We start from the raw sequence: 20,112 nt of genomic DNA, 5'->3' as shown, positions 1-20,112 counted from the left end.
TCAGAACAATGCTAAGCAATGGTGGTAAACGTGAAATATAAATATTTAGATGCTGGTTTTACTGGGAGAACTTTGAATGTTTTGATATTAAGTATGTGGGTATATGGGTAGATAATCTTACACAGAACTTTTTGTTTGTTTTTAGGTACATTAATAACAATCCAAGGCAGAATCTTCACTGATGTCTATGGAAGTAATACTGCACTAAGTTCAAATGGGAAAAATGTTAGGATTTTGAGGTAAATTGTTGATGTGGAAACATATTTTTATAACTCATAGCTAGGATATGATATTTGAAAAAATAATGGTCCAATTATATTAAAAACCACTACAATGGTATTAACCAGTGTTTTTTTCAGCCATATTATGGAAAGAAGAACAGACTGTTAGATGATGCATTGACATGGAAGCAGTAGCCAATATGCCTTTCTTTATTGGTCTGACAGAATCCCTTCTTTTTCTGTGGTGGATTTTATTACTAGAAGGCACATGGAGGCAAGTGCTAGAGCAATTGAGTTAAAGTCACAGATCTTTAATATTGGAGTATTTTGTTACTTAATCTAACTGCCTCATTTTGCACACATAAAAGAAAAAAACAAACACATGCTGAATCTTGGAGGTCCAAAGCTTCATCACGGTCAGGAGGAGAACCCAAGTCTGCTAACATGTAATTTGGCACTTTTTCTACTGCACTGTGGTGTACAGGAGAGTGCTAAAATGAAAAACCATCAATAACTTATTAACAGGCTAGAGTTCGAATCCTGGTTCTTTCATTTACCAGCTATGGACCAGATGGTAATATTGGTTAGTTATTTAACATCAAAAAATCATTGGAAACAAGGATTTTGACTAAAATTCTCTTCCTATAGCATAGGTGGGACTATCTCAGTCCTGCCTTAAAAGACTGAAAGTCCTGTTCATTTCCTACAGAAAGGAGTTCAGATATCATGGCTTTCAAGGTGTTCCATGCTTATTGAATACATATATAAAATGGATAAATTAAATAACAACTCAGGTAACATACATACATTTGAATATATAATTTTATGAAACATGCAATTTGAAAGGTTGTACTAAATAAAATAAAACTGATTTATCTGGCATTCTATGTCGTAAAACTCTGAATTAAATAACATTTGTGTGAATCTATAATCTGGAAATATTCATATCAATTCCTTATAAATAAGAAGAGAACTACTAAATAGGGAAACAAATATTTGACATTTTATATAGAGTTTTTCATATGTAACACAGATAAAGATTTTGTTTGCTACCATGTAAGTTGAGTGTTATAAATGGTCTGCATTGTAATTCTTAGAGGGGGTTTACTAGATCATCCTTTCCTGTAATGATGCCAAGAAATAGAAAGTTTAACTTACAAAAAGAGATTCCCTTTCCCCCCTCACTGTAGCTGAAATTACTTCTGTTTAATACAAAGGGATGGATGGAAATCATGTCATGAATTCACAGAATTGCCATCAGCAGGGACCTCAGAGGTCAGGCTACCCAGCCCTTTTACTCTAGAGACCTTGACATACTACATATAAATATAGAAAAGAATTTCACATACCTATTAATGGGAGGAGAGAAGACGTGAGAGCTGCATTTATCTCATTTCTACCATGTTAATTGTGACAGTAGGGCCCCCACGGCATTTCATTGTGCCTGAATTCCATTAACTGGGAACAGTGGGCCGAGTCCTGGGCAGGAATTCAGGAGACTGAGTGCTCAAGCTGCTTCTGTTTCTCACAATCTAGTGAATTCAGACAAATCTCCAAATTCACACCAGGTACAAATTACAGAGGACATGCAAATGCCTAAAGGATCTAGTGCCTACCAAGAAGCTTTTGGTCTAAAAGATCAGATGAGAAAAATTTTTAAATAGTGTATGTATCATGCCAGCTAGTGTAGTGTTACCATACACAGGCAAACTCAGAGCACTGTGGGAGTTACTGTGGTTAAGGGCATACGGGGAGCTCACTGTCTGGGTTTGAATTCCTGCCCTACCCTTTACTGGTCACAGATTTAACACAGATTTAAAGTTGGCAAGCTACTTAACTTCCCTGCTTTAGTCTCTTTATCTGTATAATGGAAGGATAATATTTACTAACTCATCAAATGGTTGCAAGGATGAAACATAGTAAGTGCCTGTAAGTGTTAGCTGCTAAAATTATTATTTAGGTGCAGTGAGGCAGGAGATTAGAAGAATATGAATCCATAAATCTACAAGGGGTACAGTAATTCAGGTTACTTTCTTTGCAAACGTAATGTAATGACCAAATGAAAGGATTTGTGTGTAAAATTATATCAAAAAGTTCAAAGTTCTCTGCAAACAGAAGTCCTTATATTTTAAGTTCAGGATTGTATCTGGTCTTATTTTGAGTCTAGGATTTGCTGTCACTGAAACTGGGTGGTTTATTATGAAGATGTGAAAAATACAATACTCATCAATAACCTACAGACCTCCAATAACCTAAGGGTTCTATCAACCTTAAAGCGATAGGTTGACTTAATCAGCTGCAGAAATGCTAAAATAGATGTCCTCTCTCCAGGCTTACCCTGCCCCTTCTCAGCTTCTTATTCCCATTTCAATGTCACTGATACTGGTAGATGTTCGTTTCATCCTGATTACTGTGTGGGGCCTCTGCTATGGACTTTGTTTAATTCCTATAGTATGAAACTTACTACAAAATTATCTTTTGTATTTAATTTCGTTGAACTTCAGATGGACGAGTCCCCATTATCTGTTTCTATGTTTTCTATTCCCATAGTACTCATCACTTACTAACACAGTAAATATGTTATGATTATCATGTTTGTTATCCATCTCCCCTGGTTAGAATGCCAGTCCCACAAGGGCAGGGATCTTTGTTTTGTTCATTGATGTGGTTCAGTACCTAGAGCAAAGCCTGCAACATAATAGGTGTTCAATGGTTGTTTGTTGAATGAATATGTGATGGGTAATAAATGATTGAGAGAAAAATTATAGGGTGGCAGTGAGTTGGTGGGAGGAGAGCATTTTGAAACAATTTAATAAACATAATTTGATCTTTTCTAATAAAATATTTATACAGAGTTTATATTGGAGGAATGCCCTGTGAGCTTCTTATACCACAGTCTGATAATTTGTAAGTAATTCAAATAATTTTTTTTGGAAAAATAAATAATAGATATAAACATACTAAGTTTAAATAGTAATTTCTGGAAATACCACATGAATGCTTTATAATATAGTATAAATTATAATATAGTAAATTAGCAAGAATTTATGTAGTTAGATGTTACCTGATATCATATCCCCTGTTGACTCCAGGATAGGATGATAAGAACTATTAGAGCATTATGAGAAATATGTTTTGAGAAATATCTTTCTTTATCAAATAATTATTTTACTTGGTAGTATTTTAAACTCTTTAAGGGGAATATCAATAGGGATAGCCAAATTAATTACAAAATACTTAATTGTTCAATGAAGTTTTATTCAAATATCTTCAACCGAAGCTGGGAAACATTTTTATTTCACAGAAATTTTTGTTACAGCAATAGTTTCTATTTTGATAAATATTCTGCAATTCATATGATGTTTTTTTAAGGGAAACACAGTATTTTAAAACTTTAATGTCAATATAAGCTTTGAAATTAACATATATATTTTATTAGGTATGGTCTAAAACTAGATCATCCAAGTGGAGACATGGGATCTATGATTTGTAAGACGACTGGAACTTACATTGGTAAATGTTGATCGTCATTTTTCATAATTCTCAGAAATGCCTGACTCTATTTCCTTGTTTTGTGTTATCCTAGACCTCCCCTGAACCTTCATCCCTTTGTTAAAAATGATCATTTCCTCTTTAACTTGGCTTTTTTTCATTTTCATGTAAGCGTGCGAAAATTATCTTTTTCCTATAAGGTTTACATTTAAGATAACCTTCTTCAAATTACTTTTTTTCTTCTTTTGTCATCCAGCAGATTCTATGACTAATTTGGCTGTTTTTTTCTATAGCCTTAATTTTACAGTGGTTTTTTTTCCCCCCCTTGCTATGTATTCCACACACTTAAACCTTTTAGCTCTTGAATGAGCTTCACTCCCTTCTTGCCTTTGCAAGCTTCTCATCTTGAGAATTTCAGATACAATGTCTTGTTTTCGAAAAGCCTTCCCTGGTCCCCTGCCTTACATTCTTAGTTCACTCCCCTTTTCTGTGATAGCTTTGTCACAATTTGTAGTCGGTTTTCTGTTGGTGTCATGGCTCCTGACTGACTGTATCCTCCACTAGACAATATGCTCTGTTAGAAGAACAAACTGTGCTCTCTCCCTGAATCTCTGAACCGCTGACCCAATTAAATAGCTGTTGAGTAGACAAAAGAAATTCAAGGGTAATATGGTTACATATGTGTTCTTTTATCATTCTTCTTTCATTATTATATTTTGTCGGGTTTTTCTGGTTATAACCTTGAAACACCTTCGTATGTAGTATTAAAATAGTAGATACTTTTTCAAGGTAGTTCCGTTGTCATTTCTTTGAGGATTAATAGATGTGTAATTACAGTTTTAATTTTAAGTTTCTTTGCTTTGAAATCAGCTTTATAATATCTAGTTACTGTTCTCCTGTGTTTGGGAATTTAATTGATTGTGTATTTTAATTAATTGCAGGTCATCACAATGTCAGTTTCATCTTGGATAGTGATTATGGAAGGTAGGTCATTTTATAAGTAATGATTTTCATAATTGATTCATAAAATAAAACTGTATATTTACTTTGTGCTATAGATCCAGAGATTAATCACTAAAAAATTAATCACTTTCTTCCCACAAATTAACATTTAAGGGGTCTGTAACTCCCTTTCATTCATAATTTGTGCCTCAGACATGGCCTTTCAACTATTGGGAAATCTAGCATTACCTAAAGCAACAAATTAGAAAAAAAAAATTCGATTATGATATTGAAGAGTGTTATTTTATGTCTTTGGCTCTTCTGACCTAATTGTAATTCTTTTGATAACTAAGTAATTCATTTTTTATTTGACCTAATGTAAGAATGAACAACACCTACAGTTAACATTACCTGATAAAGTTATTCTTTTAAAGTGGCAAGACATACAGAGTTGTGAAAGACAGTAGTTACAGCTTTCAGTAGTCTGTCTTAGCATCAATGTTAATAACTTGTAGTTATCATTTTTAATAAAAATAGAACTCATTTCCAGGTATCCTACATCCTAATATCAGTAAGAAAGACTGTCAAATGTTTATAGAAATATCAGCATATGCAAATGTCAACATGTTGCAAACCTTGTATTATAGATAATAATGATAATGAACATTGAGTGGCAACAACAATGCTAAGTACTTTACGTATATTTAATACTACTTTAATACTCCCAAAGAACCTATAAAATTGAGTGATATCATCCACCCTGTGTTGCATACTGAGGAAAATGAGACTTAGGAAGGTTAAATAATTTGCCCAAGGATTTTCAACCAGTAGGAAGCAGTGCTAGTATGTGAACCCTTCAGTCTAACTCCAAGCTGAGTGTTTAATTTCAGTATTCTGCCGTGGCTAGTGGAGGGTTTCAGCCACAGAACCATATCTCATCATGACTCAGGATTCTCTATTATGGTAGGATCACCCCATTCCTGGGTACGTTTGCAAATGTGTGGGGACATTTGTTGACTGTCATAGTAACTGGGACATGCTAATGGCCTTTCCTGGGCAGGAACATGCTGTGCCAAATCTAAGTGCATTGTTCTGCACAAAATATCCTGGCATCTCCCACTGAGAAAATGAGTCACTTAACAGAAATCCAGATAAATCACATTATTTAGCCATCTAATACTAATATAACTGCAGTAGATCAATAATAGGATAAGTCTGTTGATTTCTTTGTTGTCTCTGATGAGTGACTCAATGATTAGAACTTTGAAGAGAATGGTGATTATTACAATCAAAGATGTTATTCCTGGTTAATGGATGCAGACCGAAAGAGAAGGATGGTATTGGTTTCACGCATGCATGGAACTGCAATTGAATTAGTAAGACCAAATCCACTATCATTGTATTTAGAGATAATCTAGTTCTAGACATCTAGAGGCAATAGGTTTGTAATAATGTGATGCCTGAGCAAGACACTTTATTATAGACTGGTATAGACAGGACCAAAACCATGAAGAATATTATAATTCAAGGACAAACTAGAGTGGATGATATGTAAATGGTACTAAGATTTACCTTGGTGATTTACATGAGGCAAATGACTTGGAGTCGCATGAGTTAACTGTTACTTTCTGCAAGGACATGACATATTTACATATAACTTGATAATATAGAACAAAAGGGTTTTATTGAAAATATTAGTAAACCATATTAAAAGCAACAATTACCAAGTTTAATATGATTTCTTGAACCGTACGAGTATATGATTCTTTTATGCTCTCAATGTCATCTTCCTAAGGTGAGAAAAATGAATTCTTAGTTCTGAGTCTATATGAAAAGTATTAATTGCCAAATCCATCTTATGTCTCTCAGAGAAATAATTATCCAAATATAGAAGTGATCAAGCTTGAATGTGATTGATAAGTATACATAAATCAATATGCTACATTAACATGTCTCCAAAATTCCAATTTAAAAAGCCAGCAAATTTGCTCATAATATAGGGAAATACATACTACATAAAATTGTTGATTCTGTGATCTTGACTTATAATTTCTTTTTTTAAGCAAATGGCTGTATTTTTATATTGTCTTAGAATTGATGTAATTGTGTTTCTATGTAAATCAATCTTAGGAATTTAAGATAACTATTAAAATACGACATGTATACTTAAAAGCCTAGTTTTAAGGTTACATGGCATTTAAAAATGTTAAGCCATTTTATAAATTATAAAATACATATTTTACAAATTTCAGGGGCGCTCTTGAATATCCAATGAACCAATTAAAGACCGTGGTGGCACCCATTCTATATTTCTTTTAATAGCCTACCTTCTTTTCTCTTTCACCCAAGTTCAGACAACAGCTGTTCCAAACTGATAAGGTTCGGATGAGGCTGCCTTAATTGAGAAATGCCTAATCATTATCAATGAATTAGTGAAAATCACCTCAGTGTCATACCAAATAAATTACATTCCAATTTTATATCAGGAGGCAATTTTCCCATCAACTTAAGAAGCAGAGTTAATTTTTCAGATGCAGGATCTGACCACAGACAGTATTGTGCATCATTTCAGATCTTTAGGAAATGTACTGAAAGGCTTATAAAATAAAAATATGAACCCCAGTATGAACTTCTTAAATAACTAATTTAACATAAAATACTTCCAGGGACTCTTCAGTTTTCAAATGCATGTTATGATGCCTGGGTTCGATTTAAAAGGGGTAAACTGTTGGTCTCCACTACAAGATTTGCATTATCCTTTTATTAGGTTGGTGCAAAAGTAGTTGCAGTTTAAAAGGTTAAAAATAATTGCCAAAACCGCAATTACTTTTGCACCGACCTAATAGATTCTAGTTCAGTGTATTCTAATTATGATGAATGAGTTTGAGTCTTAACATTTGAATTTCTTAACTTTTCTAATTATGAATGTCATTGAAGTCATTAAGGGAACAGCATTTCATTTCTAGGGTCAGATTCTTTCCCTTCTCAAACCCTCCAGGCTATGGAAATGCAGGTGTGGACCTATAAAAAATATTGAATAAGCTCTGTGTTTATTAAGCATGACAACGCTGCTGGGTTGTTGTTAACTTGCTCTCACCGGTTTGTACTCTCACACAAATTAGTGGCAGGAGAGAAGAACTGTGTAGTACATAGGTCGGGAGCCAGGGCTCTGGACTCAAACTGCCTGGGTTTAACTTCTATTTCTGCCACTTAATCTTTTTGTGATCTTTATGGCGTAAGTGAATTCGTTGAGTCTTACCTTCCTTGTGGGGTTGAGGTAAGAATTAAAGGGCACAATAAATTAAAAGATTTTAAAAAATCTTAAAATAAGCTTAAAAGTCTTAGCATGATACCTGATAAGTGTTCAGTGTTAGTTATTGTGACACTAAATGGTTTAGAAGAGAAGAGAGAGCAGAGTGGGCAGTGGAACAGCCCAGCCTTTATGAAAGGTTATCCTGTTTTTTATGGTGATATAAATTCTTACTTTATGGAGTTACAATTCGCATGTAATAAAATGCACATATTTGAGTCCTGACAAATGTGTATTTGTGTAGTATTTCTATATTTCTGTCGTTGTGTAACCAATAAATAAGTCAAGATACAGAACATTTTTGTTTTCCCCAAAAGTTCTGTCCAGCTCCTTTGTAAATTATGACATGATTTATATTACTAAAGTAAAATATTAAATATTTTCCCAACAAAGTTTATTTGTAAAGTAAGAATTTTTAAACTTTTTTTTTTAAACAGGAGTTACCCACAAAAAATGGCATATTTTGTTTCTTCTCTGAATAAAATTTCAATGTTTCAAACATATGCAGGTATGTGAATTTCTCTCACTCTGTGTGTTTGTGGAAGGGAGAGAGAATGAGAGAGAGATGTGTATACTTCATTTCATCAAGTCAATAATAATAATGGCTTAGAGTGTAGTATATTATTTTGTGTACTTCTAAGAAGGGAAAATCGCCTGAGACGGGGAGTCTAATAGGAAACCCTGTCATTAACCCAAGACCCTGGAGACTACATTCCTAGTGTAAGGTTGATTGGAAAATAAACTTATACTGAAAGAGACAGAAGGGAAACTTGCACACCTCAACTTTGGCTGCTGGTTGAGGGAGGGGAAAAAAAAGTTCCATTGTCAATTTAAACCACATGCCAATACTCTCAGATATATGCTCAGTATGGTCCAAAAGAATCCTCAAGCAGATTGAAATTTATTTTAATTTTTGAAGGTCTCAGGTTGGTAGTACCCTTAGAGTGCCAGAAGCAAACACAAGTCCTCCTGCAAGAATTATATTTCCATCCACGTCAGGAGTGATGGAAGTGGCATATTCAGATTTCGAAGATGTTCAGTGTGAAAGAAAATATGTCTTGGAATCAGTCAAATATGACACACCTTGGTTTTTCTAGAAATTTATTTAATGTGAAACTCATATGTAAGACTACATAGAACTTTGATGGAACCAATAAGAATAAATTTTAATAAGAATCTACCGTATGGCGTGCGCTGGCCCCATTTACTAATATACTTAAAACTTTTATATATAAAGCCACAAGAATTCCAATCATAAGTAATATATTACTATATGAGAAAAATAATATAAATTTAAGATGTTGGCCCATAAATAAAAGAAAAATTCATTCTTCAAGAGTGCAGGGGACGAAGAGGTGTTCTCCTGCTTCCCTACGTTTTCTTTTCAAACCGCACATCTGTGCTCAGCCCAGGTTTTCCTTACTCCCCGAATCCTCCCATTACCAGTGTCTCTATAGTACCAATCACCACTAAAGCCTGGTCCCAGGGAGATGTACTGGTGGGTCTCTGTGAAAGCCATGTTTATTGTTCTCTGCAGGATTACATTAGAGACAAAATAACGAAACACCTAATTCATTCATTCAGTAATGCAAAACCACTGGGTGCTATGGCTGGGTAATTTAGAAACATTTTAAAAGGCAAGCATTTGGGTTTAGGTGTAATATTTATAACATTTTATTTTATGTGCTTCCCCTCCCACTCCCCAGAGGTCACTGCGATTTCACCTTCACGAGGAAGCATTCAGGGTGGCACCATGCTAACAATAACTGGACAGTTCTTTGATGAGACGGATTTCCCAGTCAGAGTTCTAGTTGGAGGTATTTTTTCATGACTTTTTAATATATTACTTTATAAGAACAAATTGTGTCTTTTCTTTAATAATTTGTTAGAAGAATAATAGTCTTTTCTCAGTTAATGTCTTACATTTAAAGCTGAGTGTTTTCACATAGGGGCTTGATACTTGTCCTGCTGCACCTGTGCAGTGAGGGCCACTCCTTGTAGCCTTGCATGATCAGGTTGGTACCAAAGGGCATTGTGTGGGAGCATCGTGGCTGCCATCCACAAATTCCTTGCCACACTTAGAGACACACACCCTCTATTTAATGGACTCTTAAATGTTCTTCTTGAACTGTTCTTACTTCTTCATGGATTGGATAATTATGAGTAAATTCAAAGTAGTATTCGGGGATACTCTCCTCATCCCCTTTTACGATACAGTGCCTTGTCTGGACATCAGTACTTACTAATGATATTGACCTTGGAAAGAGCATCAACTAATGTGTTAAATGGTCACAAATGTACGTCGGGCGTGGTTCTCTGGTTATGCATCACTTTTATGTGTCTGGTATAGATCTGTTCAGAGGTAGGGAGCTATGCAGCTTAAAGGGGCGATTGGGGTAAATATAATAATGAGGATTTTCCCAGTCAGTCACAGTGACCTAACTTACCTTGATGGGCAGGGGACAGCCCATGCACCTGGCACATACTTTTTCTCACACAGCCCTGTCTGCTTAGTATTTTCTACATTTAAGGAATCTGCTCATAAGCCAGCCAAAATGTGATTTCAAGGAGAGAAATTAATATAAAGCGACCTTATCTAACATTTCCATAATGTCTTTCCTATCCATATGAATGCTTGCTCGTCACCTGCATAAATATTAAAACCTAGGCCATAAAAGTTTTAAATTTCGTATACGTTATTTTGATATTTGAAACATAATAAATATGCTTTAAATATTAAAATGAGGGGCATAAAATATTTTTAATTTATATAATGTGTTTTATGATCTGATATGATACAGTTGATATGCAAATGTACGTGCTAGTTTTTATATCTCATTGCCATTAATGTGATCACTAGATTTGAGATTTTGAAGCTTCAGTAATTTCTTGAAAATAATGATTTTTTTTTCAGTTTATCTTCCTTTTGCTCCAAACAAAATAGGCTAAATTGGTTTAATATACTGTTCAACTGTACTGGTTTCTAGTTCAATGATTTTGCATTACAAAGCATTCAAAATAGTGAAAGGTAGTGTCAAAGTATAAATCTTCCAGGCCACCAAACAAAACTTGGCAAAGATACCTTCCTCCATTTGCTAACCCTTACCTCATTTCTCATGGGCTGTGATTCCCATTTCATTAAATACTTAATGAGGGCTGACCGTACATGAGGCCCTATGAGGGACAGATGGGCATTGAAAACATAGATTCTTCCCTGAAGTCTACTTGTGCTTATGTAAGTACAATCATTCTCGTTTAGACTCTTGTCTGTTTTGGTTTCAGTCTGCCTGTGCAAATACCATTTACAAGTTATTATCCCCTTTGTTTTCATTTGAAGACCTTGAACTGAACCACCATTTACTTATTTATTTATTTACTTATTTATTTATTTTACCTAAGAGTACTGGGATCATCTGCTTTTGTAAATTCTGAACATCATGGATTTAATTAACAACATTTCTCCAAGTAACAAAATATATGGCTTCACTTTGGACCCAGAAGAGAAATCTTTTTACAGTTATTTAGTTTTATCAAATTTTTTTTAAAAAATTTTAATTTTTATTGGGGAATATTGGGGAATAGTGTGCCCCTCCAGGGCCCATCAGCTCCAAGCCAAGTTGACATCCCTCAATCCAGCCATAGAGGGCGCCCAGCCGCTGTCCTCAATCTTACTTGCACAAGGCGCAGCCTGCCATCCCATGCAGGAACCCAACCGGCAACCCTGTTGCCAAGAGCTCACGCTTAAACCAACTGAGCCATCCGACTGCCCCAGTTTTATCAAAGTTTTAATTTTGTTTCTCAGAAATTGTGAAATTCTATAACTCAGACTTGTGATATTTTGCCAAGAAAATGTTGCCTTCTAGAAGTATGATGATTAATGAGTGGTAAACTTTAATGGAGAACATATAAAGGAAATGCAGACCCCCTCCAACTTTGCTTCTTGCTTGTACAACTTTGTTGTAATTAAAAAAGTGCTTCAAGATGGCTGATGTGATTTGTATTCTGAAGCTCTGTAGTAATAGCTCTGTACCTTGCTTCTCTGTAGGTCAAGACTGTGATGTTTTGAATGTCACAGAAAATAGCATATGTTGCAAGACACCCTCTAAACCTATTATCAGAACTGTATATCCAGGTAAGTTACCAGAAGAGAGAATGGCCATTTCACATGTACAAAAGAAGAATATTATTGACATACATCATTATGCTTTAGTCCATTCGAGCTGCTATAACATAATGCTATAGATTGGGTAGCTTATAAACAACAAACGTTTATTTCTTACAGTTTTGGGGGTTAGGATTGACATCCTAACCCCCGAAAACGTATTATCATGGTACTGGCACATTAGATGTCTGGTGAGGACTTCTTTCTCATAGATGGTGTCTTCTCAGGGCTGGGGAGCTCAGTGGGGTCTCTTTTATAAGAGCACTAATCCCATTTATGAGGGCTCCACGCTCATGACCTAATCACTTCCCAAAGGTACCACCTCCTAATACTAACACATTGGCAATAAATTGCAATATATGAGTTTTGGGGGGACACAAACATTCAGCCTATAGCAATTAGTAAAAAGAAAATTATTTCAACTTTTTAGAATTTGTATTTAGAATTATAGTAAATTTTTTCCTAGGTATTTTTTCTCTATATATACTTTCTGGATTAGGAAATATTTGCATTAAAATAGCTGCATGGAGGCTGCACCCCTGGATGTAAGGCTGGCCTAAATTCCTTGGACACCCTACTGAACACAACACATCTCTATTGATAAAAGCATGATGGTGATTTTATTTCAAATTAAATGATGATTACTAAATGTTGGTACTGGATATGTGAAAAATTTTTAAATATGCCTTTTTCTAGTTGAAAAATAAATGGCAGAGATTAAATCCTTACTTGTCTAGAGTTATTTAGGAGTGAGAAGAGGGAAAGAAATGGAACTCAAGTCTTTTTCACCTGTGGCCCAGTGAAAGTACAGCTGATGACCTTGATATCTACAATAATACCACTGAGATGCTTGCGTGTCGAGTAGAGTGTGTATCTTTTCTTGTGCACACAGTGAAAGCGGTTCATAATTTTGTTAGTGGCTGATTTTTGAAGCCACATAGATTATGTTTATCAACCTCTTAAATTTCCTTGTTTTGACTGATATTAGAAAAAAATGACCAGTTTAAGAAAAGAATTTTCATTTTTTTTTTTTTTTTTGCTTTTTAAGAAAAGAATTTTGATATTTATAATTGATAACTTCACAGAAAGTTGTATATATCAGAGAATGCTGCTGCTGTAAAGGTTGAAGTGTTTAAGCTTTTCTCTAACCCAACTCAGATGAAGAGGAGTAGCCATTACTTTCTAGATCTAGACATTCCAGACAAGCTTAAGGCTGCTGGGGGAAGGCATGAGCCTGTTTGTTATTGTATTTTAAGGAAGAAATAGTTAGATGGCTCCTTTAGTTCTTTTTTCTTTTTAAATTAAAGTTTATTGGGGTAACAACTATTAGTAAGGTTACATAGGTTTCAAGTGTACAATTCTGTAATACATCATCTATGTATTATGTTGTGTGTTCACCACTCAGAGTCAGTTCTCCTTCCATCACCATATATTTGACTCCTTTCACCCTTATTTATCACCCCTCCTCCCCCCTTACCCTCTGGTAACCACTAAACTATTCTGATAAGGGGCTAATATGCAAAATATATAAGGAACTCATACAAGTCAACAACAAAAAAACAAACAATCCAATTAAAAATGGGCAGAGGACCTGAACAGGCATTTCTCCAAAGAGGATATACAGATCGCCAATAGACATATGAAAAAATACTCAACATCACTAATCATCAGAGAAATACAAATGAAAACCACAATGAGATATCACCTCACACCAGTTAGAATGGCTATCATCAACAAGACAAATGATAAGTGCTGAAGAGGCTGTGGAGAAAAAGGAACCCTCATACACTGTTGGTGGGAATGCCAATTGGTGCAGCCGCTATGGGAGGCAGTGTGGACATTCCTCAAAAAATTAAGAATAGAATTACCATATCACCCAGCAATCTCTCTCCTTGGTATCTACACGAAAAATCTGAAGACATTTATCCGTAAAGATATATGTTCTCTAATGTTCATGATGGCTCCTTTTTTGATGAGGAAAAAGCTTAATCACAGGGTTTACACTGGCCAAGTGTAGGTACACCTTAATGAGAATATTCTCTCTCTGATTCTAAGAAAGTGATGAAATCCTTGAGTAGAAGTAATATTTTTTAAAAAATAAAAAGAAATACTGACAGAAATCTTAAAGCCAACAGTACCGTCCTTTGATTAGTTGTAAGCCATTCATTGAGTAACTTTTGTGTCAGAGAGTAATTAAAACAAAGGTTTTGTAATCATATGGTCTGAATCTTGAAGTTTTGAGACTTAACTATATAAAGCAACATCAGTGATGTCATAGGTAATAATTATTATATTGTTATCTTAAGTGAAGCACTTACTAAATGTTAAGTATTTTACATATATTATGTACCGTGTTTCCCCGAAAATAAGACCTAGCTGGACAATCAGCTCTAATGTGTCTTTTGGAGCAAAAATTAGTATAAGACCAGGTCTTATTTTACTATAAGACCAGGTCTTATATAAATAATATGTTATATTATATATTTATATATATATATATATATATATATATATATATATATATATATATTATTTCACTTCTCTGCACTTCAGGCTCCACATACGTGTGTATGTGTGTGTATATATGTATACATATATACACACACAGACATATATAAAATATAATCCTCAGCAATCATGCAAATAGTAATGTTATTCCATTTTACATATGTGGAGCCTGAGGGGCAGAGAAGTGAGGTAATAACAAATTGTACACTGTCTTAGCACTCTATCCTCTGGATAGAGGTACAGGTATGTGTAATTGTTTTGCTTACATACATGCTCTAAAAATGTGAATTGAAATAGAATATCTATAACCACCACCCAGACAGAAGGCCTTTGAGATAACACATCATAATTCTGATGAAAGGCTTCTTTTATTTTATTATGTCCAGGTGGGAGAGGCCTAAAGCTTGAAGTATGGAATAATAGCCGGCCAGTACATCTTGAAGAGATACTTGAATACAATGAAAACACACCAGGGTACCTGGGTGCCAGTTGGGTAGATTCAGCTTCCTATATTTGGCTGATGGAGCAAGACACATTTGCTGCACGACTCAGTGGATTTTTGGTGGCTCCGGATTCTGATGTTTATAGATTCTACATCAAAGGAGATGACCGTTATGCGATTTATTTCAGCCCTACTGGACTTCCAGAGGATAAGGTAGGGAAGCTAAAGAAAATTATTTGATATTATTAAAGCAATATGATAATCTTTATATATACATATACATAATTTATTCTAAACCAAAACCAATAAATATATGAAATAGTTTATGAGGTAAGTTTTCATGTGGTTGGATTCTTGGCTATTTTAACACTTGTGATACAAAATATAAAGTTGTCATAGAAAATCCATGACCTAAGAGAAAATGCTTTCCCATATCTAAATTTTATCTTCCATGGGAAAAACACATATATTTCCTTTACAAGTAAAATTTGTTTTTATTATGACAGAATTATAACTACAACAGAGGAAATTTGGAAAAGAATGAAAATATTTCACTATTGTACTCAGTCATGAAATGAAAAGTCTGTCATTTCCTTATATCTCTATTTTGTTTTCTACATAAATAGGATCATACATCCAATTTTATAGTCCTATTTTGTCATATTAGTATGTCCAGATGTTATTAAGTAATTTATGTAATACCATGTTTTATGACTGAATAGTATGTTATTGCATGGGTTTACTAAGGTCAGATCACTGTCTCCAAACTGTTAAGTTTCTTACTTCTGATTTTTTTATGACCATAAATACTACCTTATTGAACATCTGTATTCATTAAATGATTCTGTATTTTACATTATTTCCTTAGGACAACTTCATAAATGTGAAACTAATGGATTATATCAAAAGAACATTTTATGACTCAATATATATGGCAAGATTACCTTTCAAACTGGAAGCACAAGTTTAAATTGCTACCTGTGATATGAGGTTTTCAATTTTATCGTAGCTTGTCAGTATGCTTCCTCCAAAGATGGTTCATAATGAGAACCCAGTCTTCTTATTCTAGTATGCAGACCTATTTAGTGATCTTTGACATCTTTCAGAACTATTTTTAATTATCTCATTTTGATTAAATACTTCAAAGTTCTCCACAGAACAAAATAATATTTTATTTAACAATTAAAGCCACTCTCCTGGTTTGTGTCTTTCTGTTTTCCCTTGCAGTTGTAATTGTGGAAAAGCTGTGGTCTGTGCAGTACATTTTATATGGTGGTGTTGATGTTAGGGTGGAAGGAGTGAAGTGAGCTTTGCTGATTTTTAAAAATTCCACATCATCGTAGATAACAGATCTTAGAAGATAAATAGGAAGTAGTTTCGCATTTTCTTATTCATAAGAGTTCTAAGACTGACAGAAATAGTAAATAATAAATACTGAAAAGGTTTATTAATAAGGTTTTCTCTCTCTCTCCCTTCCTCCCTCCCTCCCTTCATTCCTTTTTCCCTCCCTCCATCCTCCCTCTATTTTTTTTTTTTTTTTGGATAAGGTGAAGATTGCATATCATTCTTCGAATGCCAACAATTATTTTTCCAGTCCAACACAAAGATCTGATGACATTCCTCTTCAGAAAGGAAAAGAGTAAGGTTTTTTAAAATTATTGTGTGATAGCTAAAAATTATAACTTTATATCTAAAAATATTTTTAATTTGTTTTTATTGATGGAAGTGATACTAGTTCATTGGATTAATTTATAATTGTGCATTTGCTGTAATTTTATTAAATTTTGTGTCTGTATTTTCAAGAATAGTGGCATTCAGTTAATCAGGGAAATTTGACATCTAAATTATCCCTGTTGCAGAAATTGTAATTTTGTGAAATTTACTCAATCCTGTTTTCAGTTTTTTACTAGAACCTTTCAGTCAATCTGGTCATGTAATTTCTCTGTTCCTACACCTGAGTTCTTGAAAATTGCTGGAGGAAAATCCCCAAACTGTATGGGAGATGCCACAGTTATCGTATATTTATTATTCACTAATTTATTCCAGACCCTCGTCCAGGTACTGGAAAATTAATGCACAGGATGTTAGAATATATTCTATATGTCCTTATGGAATACATCATTTAGGGCTGAAAGGTCAAAGACAGAGAGTAATTGAAGGAATCATTCAAAAAGCAGATAATCCCATTCAAAAAAATTCAGTCAGGATTCCTAGAAAACAGGAAAGTTAAACACATGATATATTAAAAGTAGCTATTACATGGAGAACATCAAAAGAGTCATTGAGATCATTTTCCATTTATCATTTATATCTGTTAAGATTTGCTACAGAAGAAACTACTCTTCAAATTTTAGTAGCTTAAAGTGACCCAATTTTATACTTGGCTAGGCGGTTCTTCTTGTCGTGGCTACTTGAGTTGGTGACTAATGGTCTAGGGTAGCTTCACTTACATATCTGGAGCCTTGCTTGGCCTGGTTGGAACTTAATTTGGGACATTCCTCTCCACATGGTCTGTCATCTTCCAGGAGGCCAGCCCAAACTTGCTATATTGGTGAATGGGTTCTCAGCAGTAAGGAGGGCAGTTCTTAATGCACACACTTTTCAAGACTCTGCCTGTGTAACTTTTGCTGGTATCCCATTGACCAAAGCAAATGGCCAAACCTAGATTGGGTGAAAAAAATAGATTTCACTTTTGATGGGAGGAAGTTTTTTGTTGTTTTTCTTCTACCACATCACTATTCTAGATATTGATGAGATTATGCTCATAGGCAGTGCCATGAAGATCTGATAGAATTGGACAGGAAGAGTTGGGATCTATGGTACCTGGGAGCAGTCACACTTACGTTCTCACTGAGGTTTTAGCCACAGTAAAATGGAGAAAGCATTGCATTGTTTTTTTCCTCTTCCTTCTACTCTCACGTCTTTATATACTTAAATATTTTCTCTTTCAACTAAGATCACTGGGCCAATTCAGGGTAAATGGAGTACCTAATTAACCCCTACTGCTATTCAGTGTCAGTTCACCTTCAGGCTTTTCCTTGGCCTTGAAAAATGAGTTCAGTTTACCTGCTTGGCAGGAGCACAGAGCTTGCATGAAAGTGACTCCTAATACATCTGCTGCCTGCACATGAGCTTGGAATTTACACACTGCTCTTAGAATGATGACTGTGAGTTCTGCAATTGAGGCCACTCTAGCTGGTTTATTGCACAGTGGTCCCTGGGACCTTCCAAAGGTAGCTCATATCGCCAGTTTATTCTACTCTGATAGTGTAGCCCCTGTCTAAGTGCATGTCTCTTTGGCCACCCTGATCTACTTTGAATCCTACCCTACCTACTGATTTTTAAATGATCTTTCACCCTTTAAAACTCTCTTAGTCTCTTATTCATATGAACAGAATAATAATATCTATTTTATAGGATTTTGTAAAGATTCAATATAATATCTGTAAAGTGTTCAGATTAGTGTCTACTACATAGAAAGTGCCTAATAAATATTTTTTAAGTTGCCAGGTAAGGATACAGAATATAATAGTTCTTCTTTGAGCTCTGCTCCTTGGTTAGTGTCGCCCACTGTGATTTGGTAGAGCTGGCAAACAGGTTCTCAGGGCAGCCAAGAGCCTGATGCAGTCCTTCAATATCAGTTCTGTGACGGGGATGTCTGAGAGCTCCATCATCCTAGACAGATGAGAGGTGACAAATGTCTCTCAATCAGAGTCCTTCATGAAATGTAGATACTTATTCTCTATTCTCTACAAGAGTATGTGTTGAATGATGCTCTTCAAAAATGGCAGCTGTAAAATTGATAGATATTTAGGTAAGGAAGCAGTAGCTTTGTACTCACCTGTAACAGTGGGTCAGTGAATGCCTTATCCTGGATAGGCAGTTGGATGATGGATAGGGAACCTCGGCAATCAAGAATTCTATATGTAGGTGTGAATCCCATCTACCTTATTGGAGGACCATACTCAATCTAATCAGTAAAGGTTTCCTGAGGCAATGTTTTATTTCTCAAGTAAAAAGTGGAGCCAATACTTGAGGAACATGAGAGTAGGAACTTTATATCCCTGATACATATAACCACTCATATACAAAATATATGACATGTCTAAGTCTGCCTGTCATTTTCTTAAAGTATTTAACCTCTGCATATCCTTTGTGTTTTATGCCAGGGAGTTTGTATTCTTTTAACTTTTATTAAATTTATTGGGGTGACATTAGTTAGTAAAATTATATAGGTATCAAGTGTACAATTCTATAATACATCATCTATATATTGCTTTGCGTGTTCACCACCCAGAGTCAGTTCTCCTTCCATCACCATATGTTTAACACCCTTTGCCCTTTTCTACCACTCCTCTCCCCCTTATCCTCTGATAACCACTAAACTGTTGTCTCTGTCTATAAGTTTTGGTTTGTTTGTCTTGTTTGTTTGTTGGTTTCAGTTTTATATCAGATATAAGTGAAATCATATGGTTTTTGACTTTTACTGACTTATTTCGCTCACCATGATAATTTCAAGATCCATCCATGTTGTAGCAAATGGCAGTATTTCATTTTTTCTTATGTCTGAGTAATATTCCATTGTATATGTGTACCACATCTTCTTTATCCAGTCACATGTTGAAGGACACTTTGGTTGTTTTCATGTCTTGGTCACCATGAATAATGCTATAATGAACATAGGGCTACATATATCTTTATGGACAAATGTTTCATATTTGGGGGGTAGATACCCAGAAGAGGGATTGCTGGGTTGTATGGTAATTCTATTCTTAATTTTTTGAGGAACCTCCATATTGTTTTCCATAGTGGCTGTGCCAATTTACATTTCCACCAGCAGTGTAAAAGGGTTCCTTTTTCTCCACAACCTCTCCACCACTTGTTATTACTTGTCTTGTTGATAATAACCATTCTAATAGGTATGAGGTGAAATCTCATTGTGGTTTTGATTTACATTTCCCTAATAGCTAGTGAAGTTGAGCATTTTTTCATATCATAAACTACAGTGTAATTTTGTTTAAGCTCCTTGAGGATA

At 34.7% G+C, this 20,112-nt stretch overlaps 1 protein-coding gene across 1 annotated transcript in view; it reads left to right on the top strand.

The window, feature by feature from the left end:
* The window catches only part of PKHD1L1 (PKHD1 like 1), a 151,464-nt gene that overhangs the window by 17,614 nt on the left and 113,738 nt on the right, over positions 1 to 20,112 (top strand). Inside the window, exons 6-14 of the mRNA XM_019750644.3 lie at positions 146 to 239; positions 3,075 to 3,128; positions 3,661 to 3,734; positions 4,655 to 4,697; positions 8,403 to 8,473; positions 9,672 to 9,782; positions 12,011 to 12,097; positions 15,022 to 15,290; positions 16,625 to 16,716. Coding sequence (XP_019606203.3) covers positions 146 to 239; positions 3,075 to 3,128; positions 3,661 to 3,734; positions 4,655 to 4,697; positions 8,403 to 8,473; positions 9,672 to 9,782; positions 12,011 to 12,097; positions 15,022 to 15,290; positions 16,625 to 16,716 — 895 coding nt within the window. The remainder of the gene's footprint in view (positions 1 to 145; positions 240 to 3,074; positions 3,129 to 3,660; positions 3,735 to 4,654; positions 4,698 to 8,402; positions 8,474 to 9,671; positions 9,783 to 12,010; positions 12,098 to 15,021; positions 15,291 to 16,624; positions 16,717 to 20,112) is intronic.

Source organism: Rhinolophus sinicus, chromosome 6 (assembly GCF_057876585.1).
Source record: "Rhinolophus sinicus isolate RSI-liver-muscle chromosome 6, RSI-T2T, whole genome shotgun sequence".
Classification (NCBI taxonomy): Eukaryota; Metazoa; Chordata; class Mammalia; order Chiroptera; family Rhinolophidae; genus Rhinolophus; species Rhinolophus sinicus.
Note: the sequence above shows the minus strand (reverse complement) of the source record. Positions and strands in the feature narration are given on the sequence as shown.